Source organism: Alnus glutinosa, chromosome 7 (genome assembly GCF_958979055.1).
Source record: "Alnus glutinosa chromosome 7, dhAlnGlut1.1, whole genome shotgun sequence".
NCBI classification, from domain to species: Eukaryota; Viridiplantae; Streptophyta; class Magnoliopsida; order Fagales; family Betulaceae; genus Alnus; species Alnus glutinosa.
In genome coordinates this window covers 2,523,012-2,536,233 of record NC_084892.1, presented here as the reverse complement: position 1 = coordinate 2,536,233, position 13,222 = coordinate 2,523,012, and the positions used below count along the sequence as shown (strand labels likewise).

Below are 13,222 nucleotides of genomic sequence, written 5' to 3'. Positions count from 1 at the left end.
GGGAAACCGGGAAAGACACGTAAATTATCACTTCTTTTTTTTAAAAAAAAAAAGAAAGAAAAGGCAAAAGGAGAAACTAGAGTGGCTACTCGTTATTTGAACAAGATATTGACCATGTAGACTAAAAAAAAGGGCGTACTATGAGTCTATGACATAAACTAGGGCACGGAGTACCACCAAATCTTTATAGGGATTCAAAAACTGGAATATCTTCAAAAATACTTGACTTTTTCTAGACTTGCCATATGTGCCATGCAACTAAATAGTCAGAAAATATATAAAAAAAAAATTCCCTGCTCGTCGCAGCCCCTCACCGATCAGCCCTCTCTCTCTCTCTCTCTCTCTCTCTCTCTCATTTTCATACTGCTCTTCAAACTCCTTGAGTACTATACCGGCCAACATGGACTTACATGGGCTTAAAGCACAGCACAATAACTTGATCCAATCCATGTTTTACGAGGTAATTGCATATATATGCTTCTCCCTCCCTCCAACAGCATATATCTTATTTGGGTTTTTCATTTTTGGTCAATTGTGGTTATCTTATAGTTTATCAAATTTTTCGTTTTGGTTGATTCTTAATTTTCACGTACTGACCGGCAAGTATTGGACTACTGACCAAGTATTGTCAACTTAGTAAATTGTTAGGCCAATTTTCACATTTTCTTTTTCAAATAACTTCCCGGATTTTAAACATTAAAAAAAAATTGACATTTTCAACATGTTTTTGCCGAGCTTTGTTAGAGAAACTGTCTCAAACATATGATTTGCATTTTGCAGGGTATGTTGGACAGCCAGTTTGCTCAAATTCAAGTTCTGCAAGATGCAAGCAATCCCAATTTTGTCGCAGAAGTGATCATGATATTTTGTAAAGACGCGGAAAGGATCATATTGGAAATGAACAATTATCTGTAATCTTTGAGACGCTTTTGCCATTTTATATCTACTAATTAATTGATCCATGCATTTTGGGTATAATTTTTGTATTTTGAGATTATGATCGATCTACTTGCAGGGCTCAGCAAGATGTGGATTTTAGCAAGCTAAATAGTTTTGTGCATCAACTAAAAGGAAGTAGCTCAAGGTAATATGCTGCTTCAATATATCACTATAACTTTAATTCGATAGCGAAAAATAGTTAATTTATTCATTTAATTTATATTCTAACACTCTCACTCTCACTCTCACACGTGGGTTCAAACTCTCCTTTAATTAGTAAGACTAAACACGTGGAATATTTAATTGAAATGTGAGGTGAATCACGGAGACAAGGCTTGAACGATTTTTACTGATCTACTACCATGTTGAATTATCATTTACTTATCCTAAAAGCTTAAGCGGATGAGAAATTATTAATTTAATAATTTAATTTATATTCTTCGTACTCTGCTTACATAATTGCTACTAGCAACCTTGTTCATGAGGTCCACCCTATGAATGTTAATTAGATTAGACATCCTTTAAATTTTTTTCACTTTTAATGTAGATTTGGCTAAATATTCAAGATTATTCATTTTATTTTATTTTTTTGCTTCACAATCTGTATATGTAAACGTATTCTGCAAATGAGTAGGAGAAAATTCATGTGAAGGAGTTTGAAAGAAGATCAGAATCACCAAGTTCTCTTCTTTTAGATTCACATACTGTTCTTCAAAAGGAAATGATTATATCCAGGGGCGGAGCCAGCCCTCCCAAGTTGGGGGGGCCAAATTGAAAAAAAAAATTGGGGGGGGCCAAAATTAGAAGAAATAATAAATTGTGGGGTAAAATTTTAATTTTTTTTAAATTTTTTTAAATTTTTTTTTTTTTTTTTGGGGAGAACCTTGGGGCTTGGGGGGGGCCAGGCCCCCCCAAGCCTCAAGGTGGCTCCGCCCCTGATTATATCATAAGAATATCGATCTTGCTGATCAGTTATATTTTACCTATTAATATATAAAGTTTGAATAAACTTTCCTCAGTATTATGATGACTTGATTAATTATCTAATAAATCTTACTCATTTTGCTGCACTTCGTCTCCCAGCATTGGTGCGCAGCACTTGAAACTGGCTTGTAATGATCTACATCAAGCTTCTGAGGACAAAAACAAAGAAAGGTTAACTCTAATACTATTTTTCACGATTGTATTATACTCCAAAATGACTAATCACTATTGAAAGTCTCTAGAAATGTGAGATTTAATTAGTATATATCCATGCAAAACGCCTTTATAATCCTTCGAACCAATGTGAGACTTAACACAATACTTTCAGAATATGTGATGTCACAAGTGCTCTTTTGTACTTCATGACAAAGTATATATTTTTGGCTATACTTTTCAATAATTTTTATCCATACAGGTGCCAACAAGCCTTAAATAGAATCGCACACAAATATTGTCTTCTGCGAAGCAAATTTCAAACCCTAATACAGGTAATCCATAAGATGTAATTATTATTATTTTTTTTATATATTATGATTTAACTTAATGGTATGAAGAAAAGAGCTTCTTTTTTGTATATTCCTTAATTAACCTTGTATATGTCACTTATATGATTCTCATTTAGTGGGATAAAAACTCTTTGTAGCTTTGTTTCTTGCCAAGTAGGTAGAATAATAAATGTAATATGTGGAATTTTGTAATTGGGTAAATTACACTTATCCTCCTTGAGATTTAGGGAACTATTAGAGATTTGCATCCTATTTTCAATGTTAGAGTTATGTATTGTACTAGCTTGTACTTTTATATCACCATATAATTTTCTATATAAACCCTTCAGTGGGTAGCTTGTAAATATATAATGAATTGATGTGTATAAGAAAGATGTAGGTGTTTGAGCCATCATGGACATAGGCCTCTATGGGTGAACAACTATGTCAACTTCTCTAACATTCAAAATGACCATTCATCCCCTGAGACAAGTATTTTTATTTTTTTAATGTTCCTTTATAGTTGTTATTATCATTATTTGAGATTATTTTGAATAGAAATTTACCTTGAGAAATGGGGGATTTTTCAGCTTGTTTAGTCTGCAAGTCTCTCCAGCGTCCTCCCTCAGACAAATATCCTCTCTCTGTTTAGGACAGGAAGAATTTATAGAAACTTCAAATTGTTACGTATGTAGTCCTTGTTATGTATTGGGTCCGTTAAAAAGTATTATCTATTAGGTTATTCAGTTTAGTAGTGTTTTATTGTCTTACTAGTTGTTTTATTAGTTAATTATTGTTGTGTGAGTAGACGTCTCATGTTTATCTTTTTATGTTGTTATTTAGATATATATGATTAGGTCTATCTCTTTTATCTAGGAGTCTTGTTGACAGCAGGTTAGATTGTTGAGTTATGAGTCAAATGAAAGTTCAACTCTATTTTCCATTGTATTCCGTTCTTTTAAATATTGCTTTGTTATTGAATAAAAATAATCAATCAAGTAAATTATCAAACCTTGTTTTTGTAAGTTCAGAACATCAGAGCACCTCTAATTGCTCATAAGAGGTCTAAGATTCCTCAAAAATCTTACCATATCTATCGTTCTTGTTAAATTCTCATTCTACCAAATCCTCCAAAGACAAACTATTTTTGTGGAAGTTGATTGGAATGCCATTCCCTCCCGCAAGAATCTGTCTAGATTTTTTCCTCCGCATCAAGAAATCCTCTGCCCCGTTTGCAATTCAGCCCCAATAAACTTCTGAACACCTCTTTCTATTCTGCCACCTCTGCTTCTCCTCTATTAGACCTTTCCCTCGATAGTAGGAAAGGATCTCCCTTGTAATTGTGTTTTGGTTTTGGCTTCCTTCGCTTGTATTTGTATCTCATCTTAAAAAAAAAAAAAAAAAAAAAAAAAAAAAAAAAAAAAAAAAACACTTAAGCTTTATACATGCCCCATTTTGCTGATTGTTTATCATGAAGAAGATTGATGCCACATAATATTTCTTCCTTTTACTCCTGTTTAAGGCACAAACTCTTACGTGAGAACTTAATAAGAACGATAGATATGATAGGATTTTTGAGGAATCCTAAACTTCTTATGAGCAATTAGAGGTGCTGTAAATTCACAAACACAAAGTTTGATAATTTACTTAATTGATTACTTTTATTCAATAACAATGCAGTATTTAAAAGAATGGAATACAATAGAAAATGGAGTCCCACGTGAAATAGAACTTCTATTTGACTCATAACTCAACAACCTAACTTAAAAAGATAAAAGAGATAAAACCTAATCATATCTAAATCACAACCTAAAAAGATAAACATGCATGAGACATCTACTCACACAACAATAGTAAACTAATAAAAACAACTAATGAACTTAACAACTAATAAAGCAATAAAGATTATTTTTCCTAACAGACTTAATACCTAACAAAGGACTACACGCACCTAACACAAATCAATTCCAGCAACTCCATGTTCCAGCCTTATTTTCCTCTTACTTTTAGTTTCAGATTTCTTTTTGGCATTTCAAATTTGTTTTAAATTTGTTTCCTTTTTGGCTTTTTTGGTGGGCAGCTGGAGAAGACGATCTCTGCCATTGCGACCAACCGGCAATTACTGGATAGCAAGTATGTTGATGGGTCAGCATGACGTTTCTGAGTATTAATGGTTATCATCATCGATCTTTTATGTGTGAAGAAGTGTATGGTTCTTACATTCTTGACTTCTTTTCACAGCAAGTGCCTAGGAAGTAGATGAACCCTCCTCTCCATTTTGTTTACAGTATCTTTGAACGTCAGAAGTACAAAACTAGAGAATATTTGTTAATAAAAACATGTTCAATGCAGACGTGACATGACAACATGTCAACATTAGAAATTGTCTTTAGAGGCAATTTTGCTAATCATGCAGATGCAGTCAGATTATACTTTCACTGACAAACGGTCAGATTTTCTATTCCCCCCAAACATTCCAAGTAGGAAAAGCAGGAGGTGATTATTGAAGATAAATATCTGGTGAGTCTTCAGAGTGGTTTGAGCCTAACAACGTTATATATATATTTCAACGTGAAAATCCATCACAGGTGAAACTCCGACAATCTCCTCCTCATCTGTGAATCTCTACAACAAATTAACAACCGACCGTTTTCCCCCTCGAGCAATGCAGACCATACCGTCAAGTAATTGCAGGTTCAACCCTATCTATCTGAAAACAAGCAACGCAAACAATACCGTCAGACAATCATCTGTGATGACAATTAAACTACCAAGACCACAAACAATTAATGCGAATAGAAAAGATAAAGGGCAGGTTTTGGTATAGAAGAGTAAATCCATAAATGGAATAGCTATTCTGTCATTTGATTATGCCACCATTGCTAAGAATAGCTATTCGATCTCCTAAGAAGAAGAATAGTGATTCTTCTATAAAAACCATTCCAGGTGTCTGTCTCCCCCACAAGGCGGTGGTCGGCGACCCATGTGAAAGACGACGAATACGAATAATTTTTCAAAAAAAAAAAAAGTTTTGGGATAGTATTTTTATAAGGGTATTTTAAGAAATATGGTTGAAATCCAATTATATTTCAATTAGGAAATTTTGTCATTCATGTATTGTCATCAAACAATCATTTCATTTCTATTTCTTGTATTCGCTATAATGTTCCAGGGCGGAACTATAATTTTAGGTTCGGGGAGGACAAAGCTAAAAAAAAAAAAATAAAAAAAAATAAATGAGGCAGTAGGGTAAAAAGTTAATTTTAAAAGAATTTATATACATATTTTTATTTAAAAAAAATATATGGGAACATCCATTGTGGTTCTGCTGTTGGTAATGTTCATTTTGGTTTTTAGGTAACCATCGTTCCAATGTGCCAAACCTACCCAAAAATCAATTTACTGACAATATAACCTGAAGATCGAGGACACAACTGGTCAGTATTTTTTAGGGAAAAAATAAATTAATGGCCAGTACAAAATCCTGCATTTCACACTGTTTTCAGGAAAATATAATTCCAAGACAATGTGATGAGAGGGAACGGTTACCTGAACTCCGTGAAGGTTTCCTCCATCTTCTACTAGAAATGATAAGAAACGGTCGAGGGTTTCTTCTCCAGGCCGGTAATGTCCACCACTATTAGCAGAGATGGACTGAAACGTCAAAGCAATCGAGGATCAGATGCCATAGATTACATAGCAGATCATTGATTTTGCAAGGGCAACAAACATGTTATTGCCAGTGCCAACAACTTTCTCATGCATGAATTCCCTACCAACTGTACCTGGAGATGCCATGCTCTGCCACCAGGCTTCCGGCAGCTGTCGTAGCACCTCCCGCCAAGAAGCTAGAATGATGGAACCTTCCTTTCTCTTTCTATAAGTTATCAAGAAAACCGATTCGGCTTGGATTTACTTTTAGTCCAAACTAGCTAGACCTGATGAGATAATTGGGACATGTCTTTTATTACTTTTATGTATCCTCTTATGAGACACATATCTCAATTTTAGCAGTTCTAATTTCAACTAAAACTGGACCCAAGATAGACCCGAGCATAGGAATATGAGAAACTTGTCAAAAAAAAAAAAAAAAACTTCACTTATAACTCCTGATCGTTCATCACTTTTGCAATTAAGTACTCAAACTTTAAAAAGTGTCAATTGAGGGTATTCATCTTTTAATGTTTTCAATTATTTCAACCATCCGTTAGAATTTTTCGTTAAATCCTGTCAAAATTCTAAAAGTACGTACCCCATTTTTTTTCAAAAAAAAAAAATAATAATTTATAAATTTTTTCAAATATTCAAGCATGGGTATCTTAACAAATTTCGTTAAATTCTGACCGACACCTAAATCCTTACAATTTTTTTTTCCCTAAAAACAATTAGGGATATTTTGAGAATTTTGACAGGATTTTACGGAAAATTCTAACGGATGGTTGAAGTTGAAAAAAAATTGATACTTTTTAAAATTTGACTACTTCATTGCAAAAGTGATGAATCATTTGGGGTTATAAGTGAAGTTTTCAAAAAAAAAAAAAAAAAATTACATTTTTTGTGCTTTTTCAATCACTTACCTTACTAGTTACCTACGTTGAGTGATCTCCCCCTGGCATGGTGCACAAAACGAATATCCACTTCTCCCCTAAGTGGCTAAGTGTATGAAGGTCATGTCCACTTTGGCTGTGAATAATTCTCCCCTCAGCAACGATGTATATATTCATGTTGGATCCTCTCTACCTATTTCCATTAAATAAAAAATCAACTCTAAAACAATCATGGCGCCTTTGAAAATTCATTTTATCATGCAACAAAATGCATTTCAAAAGATATACCCAATTTCAATTAAATAGAAGCGTTAAATTTGTTACATGGAATGATGGAAGCACATACAGGTCCAATTAAAGGTGCTTAACGCATTGTTCTCGGAGCTTTGATCTTGAACATTCATTTATATCCATCTTTTTGTCAGCTCCATGATCCAACCATGCGTTAGAGTAATCAAAAATAAATAAATTTAATCATTTAATTAATATTCTAAAATATTGTATCGAAAAAAAATAGCTGTCCAAGAATACCTTTACCAGCAAGATTGGATCTCAACCAATGGTTGAATACTACAAAAAATTTGGCAATTCTGGACGGTTTGAAACCGTCTAGAAATTACAAAAAACCGTCTGGAAAAAGGTCCAGACGGTTTTTCCTAGACGGTTTCAAACCGTCCATGAATTTGGGTCACTAATCCGGGTTATGGACGGTTTTGTCCAAAACCGTTCACAATTTGTTTTTTTTTTTTAAAAAAAAAAAAATTATAATCATTATTATTTTCTAATATAATTATAATTATTTTTGTCCATTCGGCTGAAGGACCACCGGAAGGTTGTCCATTTCAATATCTCCACCATCTCGCCGGCTAAAGGAACCACCGAAAAGTCGTCACAGTCGCACGTATGCGCACGTTCTCCATCTCCATCAGCTTCTTCTCCACCGCACCTCTCACACTACCCATCAAACATTAACTCCAAACCAAAAACAAATACAAAATAAACAAACACAATCCAAACCCAAAAAAAAACCAAAGATTGTTATGAGCACGGTTAGATCCGTCCGGTGGTTTGGAAGATAGTGGTGACGAGGAGGGCTGGAGGGGGGATAGAAAGAGAGAGGAAGGGTTGGATCTCTCTTTGTATTCCGGCCACAGATCAGGCCGAGCGTGGGTTTCGGCTGGATCTGTCAAACCCACGCACGTACACCGGCGTACGTTCAACAGATTCGGCCGGATCCGGCCGAAAACCGTCGAGAGAACCCGTCGCGCATCTCGTTCCAGCCGATCGTCCAGATCCCGTCGCGAGTCCCGTTCATGCCGACCGTCCAGATGCCGTCGACGTCCATCTTCAATCGAAGGCCGGAGAGAGGAAGAAGAACGAAGAGGCTCTGAGAGAGAGATGGGTTTTGGACATGAAGAGGAAGAAAGAAACAACGGGAAAATAAAGAACGATGGGTTTTAAAAAGAAAAAAAACAGGAAAAGAAAAGAAAAGAAATAAAAAGAAAACAGAAAAAGAAAAAAGAAAAATGTTACAGATGGTTTCTTTTGAAACCGTCTGTAAACTGTTGACTTACAGACGGTTTGAGAAAAAAACCGTCTCTAAATTAATTTGAATATTAATTTCTAGACGGTTTTATTAAAACCGTTTGTAAATTTACAGATTGTTTTAATAAAACAGTCTGAAAATTAAAATATATTCTAAATTTGCAGACGGCTTTTAAAAAAACCGTTTTGAAATTAGTTTGAATATTAATTTCTAGACGGTTTTATAAAATCATCTATAAATTTACAGACGGTTTTAATAAAACCGTCTGTATATTTTAATTTTCAGACGGTTATATTAAAGCCGTCTGTAAATTTGTAGACGGTTTTTAAAAAAACCGTCAAGAAAAGGTGATTTTTTTGTAGTGGAAGTACAAATGTAAGCAATGCCCATAACGATGCCGTGGATCAATCTTCAGAAAATATATGTATATATTACAGATAAATTAAAATTTACATAAACTTGAATTGAGAAAATAAATTAAGCAAAGAGGGCTTGGAGTTAGAGATGGAAGAAAATATTATAGCTTCAATCCAATGCTGAAAAACCAATATATTTTACAACCATTTTTTTACAAACAGACATTATAGCTCATACAAATAGAAGTTATATTACCTGATATGATACGATGGCAAATTATTAATTGTGAAGATAACAACAAAGGCTCATATATTTATGAGTAAAGTTAAAAGTCTCTTTTGGATCCTTCCAATAATGATGTGGGTTTTAAAATCATCATTAAACTTGTGATTGATCAATATTGAATCTTGGTCAAATTGTAATTTAAAAGCTACTTCATTTTTGAAAGAATACAAGAGAGACTTCTAAAATTACTCTATATTTATGGATTCAGGGTCGACATACCGAGAAGCCTCCAAATTTGTTTAAAAAATATTAAGATTTTTTCTTTTTTTTTTGGTGACTATTAATGATGGCTCCTTTGAAAAAAAAAAAATACATAATATATATATATATATATATATATATATATATATATATATTCAATAAATCTGATCTCCGAAAAGTAAATTTAGGGTTGACAATTTTTGACACGACCTGCGAATCTGATACGAATACGACACGAAGTTATAGGGTTTGAACTTATGCTAAACGGGTTCGGGTAATAAACGGATTGACTATGACACTATTAGCTAAACGGGATGACATTGGGTTAATTGGCTTAAACGAGTTTGCGAGTCAACCGAATTAGCCCGAACCCAACACAATAACCTGTTTTGCTAATCCTGTAAATTCTTATTTTTTAGTTCTGTTCTTATATGGATTGTCGGTAATAAAAAAAATGTTTCTTATAATTACACTACAACTAAACCCAAACTTTTTTTTTTTTTTGACATGTCTATACAAGAAGGGGAGAGAGAGATTCGAACTAGTGACCTTCGCTTCATGAGGCGTGGTCCCCAGCCGATTGAACTACCCCTCGGGGACAAACCCAAACTATTTGATATGATAGGAGGTACTCTTTTACTGATATACAAAATCTAAGATTATATGTATATATAATAAGCTAAGAAAATCAAATCTCAACAGTACCAGGAAAAACTAAAAACTAAAGAAAATTCATCAAACCCCAACAGTAACCACACCTTCTTCTTTATCTGATCCTAATTTTAAAAATAAAAAATAAAAAGCAAAATAAAAATAAAAATTCCAAGAATAGTCAAACCAGAGAAGCATTAAAGCCGATCCGAGTCCACCGAGTATTCGAACTCTCATTCAAGAAAGTCGTACTGCTGCATGTCAAAAAAAAAAAAAAAAGTCGTACTGCTGTTCTGTGATACAAAGTGTATCACGTGCCGCCTAATTCATAATAATAATCATCATCATCATCATTTTTTCAGTTAAACATTCAAGAGATAAAAATAAATAATAGAGACTTGGAGCAAATATATATAATATATACCTGCAGATATAGCTTCATTATAATGGCGTCCGCTAACATGCGCCGGTGGCTAAAGCTCCGGAACGTGCTCTGCAACTTCACAGCAGCTTGAGACTCGTCCATTTTTGTTGTTGAGAGAGAGAGCTAAAAGGGAGTACTTGGTTTTTTTGGAGTTTCAGCTCCTGGCTTTAGCGGGAAATTAATCTACGTACCAAATTTATTCTCATTTTTTTGTTATGCATAAATTCTTTTCCTTTTTCATCTCGTCCACTTTTGACTTTGTGGAAGTTGCGAGGTTCATGCATTCTCGTACGTGCCTTTTCGTGGCGAGACACACGCAGGGTGGTGATCGAGAGACGACCGGCGGGGAGGAACGTACATGATGCGGGACAAGACCTAACAATTAATTGGGTCCTATAGTTTAATTTTAGTTTTATTAGTTAATTTTATGTTTCCTTTAATTTCAAGAGTCAAGTTTTATTATTATTATTATTATTTTAATTCAATAGATAGATTTTACCAAAATCAATTAGATTATAATATTCGATACTAACTGTTCACATCTGCTATTCGCAATTATCTAGTATCCGCACATACAGATACAGATATCAAAAATTAATATCCATTAAATCTACAATTGGTGTATAATTTGTTGACGAGTGTTGGAGTTATATCAGCCATTAAAAAAAATATTAACACTTCCAATCACATATTGACACGTGTCAGAAAATTGTAAGAGATATTTAAACTAATAGTAAATACATATAGCATTTTTCATACGTATTTTCCATGCTCGTGCAATTTGATTGTACGTAGATAGATGCGTCCATTTTTGACAGGTGTTAAGTCTAATTTTTAAATATATATATATATATATATAACTTAATAAAAAAAAAATTAAAAACTAAGAAAAGTCATGGCATCTTTGACCTATATGCAGTTCCTAAAAGAAAATTATGATACAAATATACATCTATATATACACGCACTTTTATGAATTCTAATCCCAACAAGGTATGACAAGGCTGAATTTATTAGAACCCATTATTGTTTAGAAAGACCGGGAGCTGGAAAAGAGGCTCACTCATCATGACGGAGGGCATTATTAAGGCCAGCAGACAAGCTGATCGAGGAACAAATGCACTGGTAGCGCTAACGACCCCATAGCATTAAGGGGGAAAAAGCGGACGTTTCTTCTGATCAATCAAGTGCCCCTCATTGGGAGTTGGGAGGGTGGGAATAACTAGTATATATTTTTATTGAAAAATAAATATTTTGGAATAGTGATAGTGTTTAAGCTGCGTTTACTACAAATGGGCTGAGCCCGGATCTCATTAATTAGCTTAGCCCAATCGAGGGAGTTGGAAGGGGGAAATATATTTGGCCAACTAGGTGATGGCCGAACCACCCCCTATGGCTGGCATGTGAGTGGGTGGTTGGCCGCATGCTAATTAGCCATAGATGATGGTTTGATCATCCCAAAATGGCTAAATTAGGAGTAACCAAAGCTATTTTCTGGCCATTTGGAGTGGCTCTATGATTGGCCTGTGGGTGGGTGGTAGAACACAGGTCAACATAGGGGTGATTTGACTATCCCAAAATGGTCAAATAGGGGTAACCGAAGCTACCTCCTGGCCATTTGAGATACCTCTTTTGGCTTAGGGAGTGGTTCGACCACCCCTGGCCCGATTTTTTTTTTATTATTATAAATTTTAAATTTTTTAAATAATATTAATAAGATATATGCGATATGTGGCAGTTGCTGATTAGTTTGATGTGACACACCATTAAAATATTATACGAAAATATCTACATTTATTGGATATATATATATATATATATATATATATATATATATATATATATATATATATATATATATATATATATATATATATATATATATATATATATATATATATATATATATATATATATATACAAGTGTCATATGTGATAGTTTTTAAAACTAAAAAGTCTATTTGATATGAGGGTGGGGTCATGGCTACCTTATCAGCTTCGAAAGATTATATTACTGACCCAATTATTGCAAAAGCCACTGCAGTTTGGCGAGCCGCTTTATTCTATAGGGAATTGGAGTATATATCAATGGGTGGAGCTGGAAGGAGATACTCTCCATATGGTACAAGCCCTGCAAAAAGAATGTTATAATTTGAGTAAATATAGTCATATTATTGAGGAGGCTCGTGGAGTATTAAATGGTCTAGATCTGTCAGTGGAAGATTTCTCATATCTGAAGAATTACCAATAGGGATGCCTACAGTCTAGCGAATGAAGCACTCATTCTTAGTGAAAAATAGGTTTTTTTTTAAGGAATTTCCTTACTGTTTTAATGGTATTTTTCATGTAGAACGTTATGGTTAAATTACTAATTTTATAATGAATTGAAGGCGGATCTGCTTTGAAAAAAAAAGAAGAAAAAAAATACGTACTTCACCTTTTTTTCTTTTTTTATATCTTCAAACATCAGATAAGCACAGAAGTAGAGATCGAGAATAAGTATTTATGAAATCAAAAGTTGTGGGTACTCACATATTGTGCGAAAGAAATTGAAATAAGACGAAGGTATAATATATTTTTTTGTAAACGAATTTAGATTGTACTTTCACTACTTTGACTTGTAGACGTGTCCACTGGCCTGCCCTGTATGTGACCGTTGGCAAACGCCAACTTTTTCTATTCCCCCAAACAAATTGCAAGTGGTTTCCCATAACATGAATTTTCTTTAATAATTATGTGGATGAATATCAATTTATGTACGGACTGTACTCCACATTTTATATTGTTTGGGGCATATGAGCAG

At 33.9% G+C, this 13,222-nt stretch overlaps 1 protein-coding gene across 1 annotated transcript; it reads left to right on the top strand.

Moving 5' to 3' along the window:
* The first annotated feature begins 287 nt into the window (after window positions 1-287).
* LOC133874315 (histidine-containing phosphotransfer protein 1-like) lies at window positions 288-4,759 on the top strand. Its single transcript, XM_062312209.1, has 6 exons — window positions 288-460; window positions 781-911; window positions 1,016-1,084; window positions 2,023-2,094; window positions 2,339-2,411; window positions 4,489-4,759. The coding sequence occupies exons 1-6, from the start codon at window positions 401-403 to the stop codon at window positions 4,561-4,563; spliced, it is 480 nt and encodes a 159-aa protein (XP_062168193.1). The 5' UTR covers window positions 288-400; the 3' UTR covers window positions 4,564-4,759.
* The last annotated feature ends 8,463 nt before the right edge of the window (window positions 4,760-13,222 follow it).

Coding starts and splice junctions, on each gene's coding strand:
- LOC133874315 (XM_062312209.1), top strand. CDS start 401: ATGGACTTACATGGGCTTAAAGCACAGCACAATAACTTGATCCAATCC. Junction 912..1,015: donor TTGGAAATGAACAATTATCT/GTAATCTTTGAG, acceptor ATCTACTTGCAG/GGCTCAGCAAGATGTGGATT. Junction 2,412..4,488: donor AATTTCAAACCCTAATACAG/GTAATCCATAAG, acceptor TTTGGTGGGCAG/CTGGAGAAGACGATCTCTGC.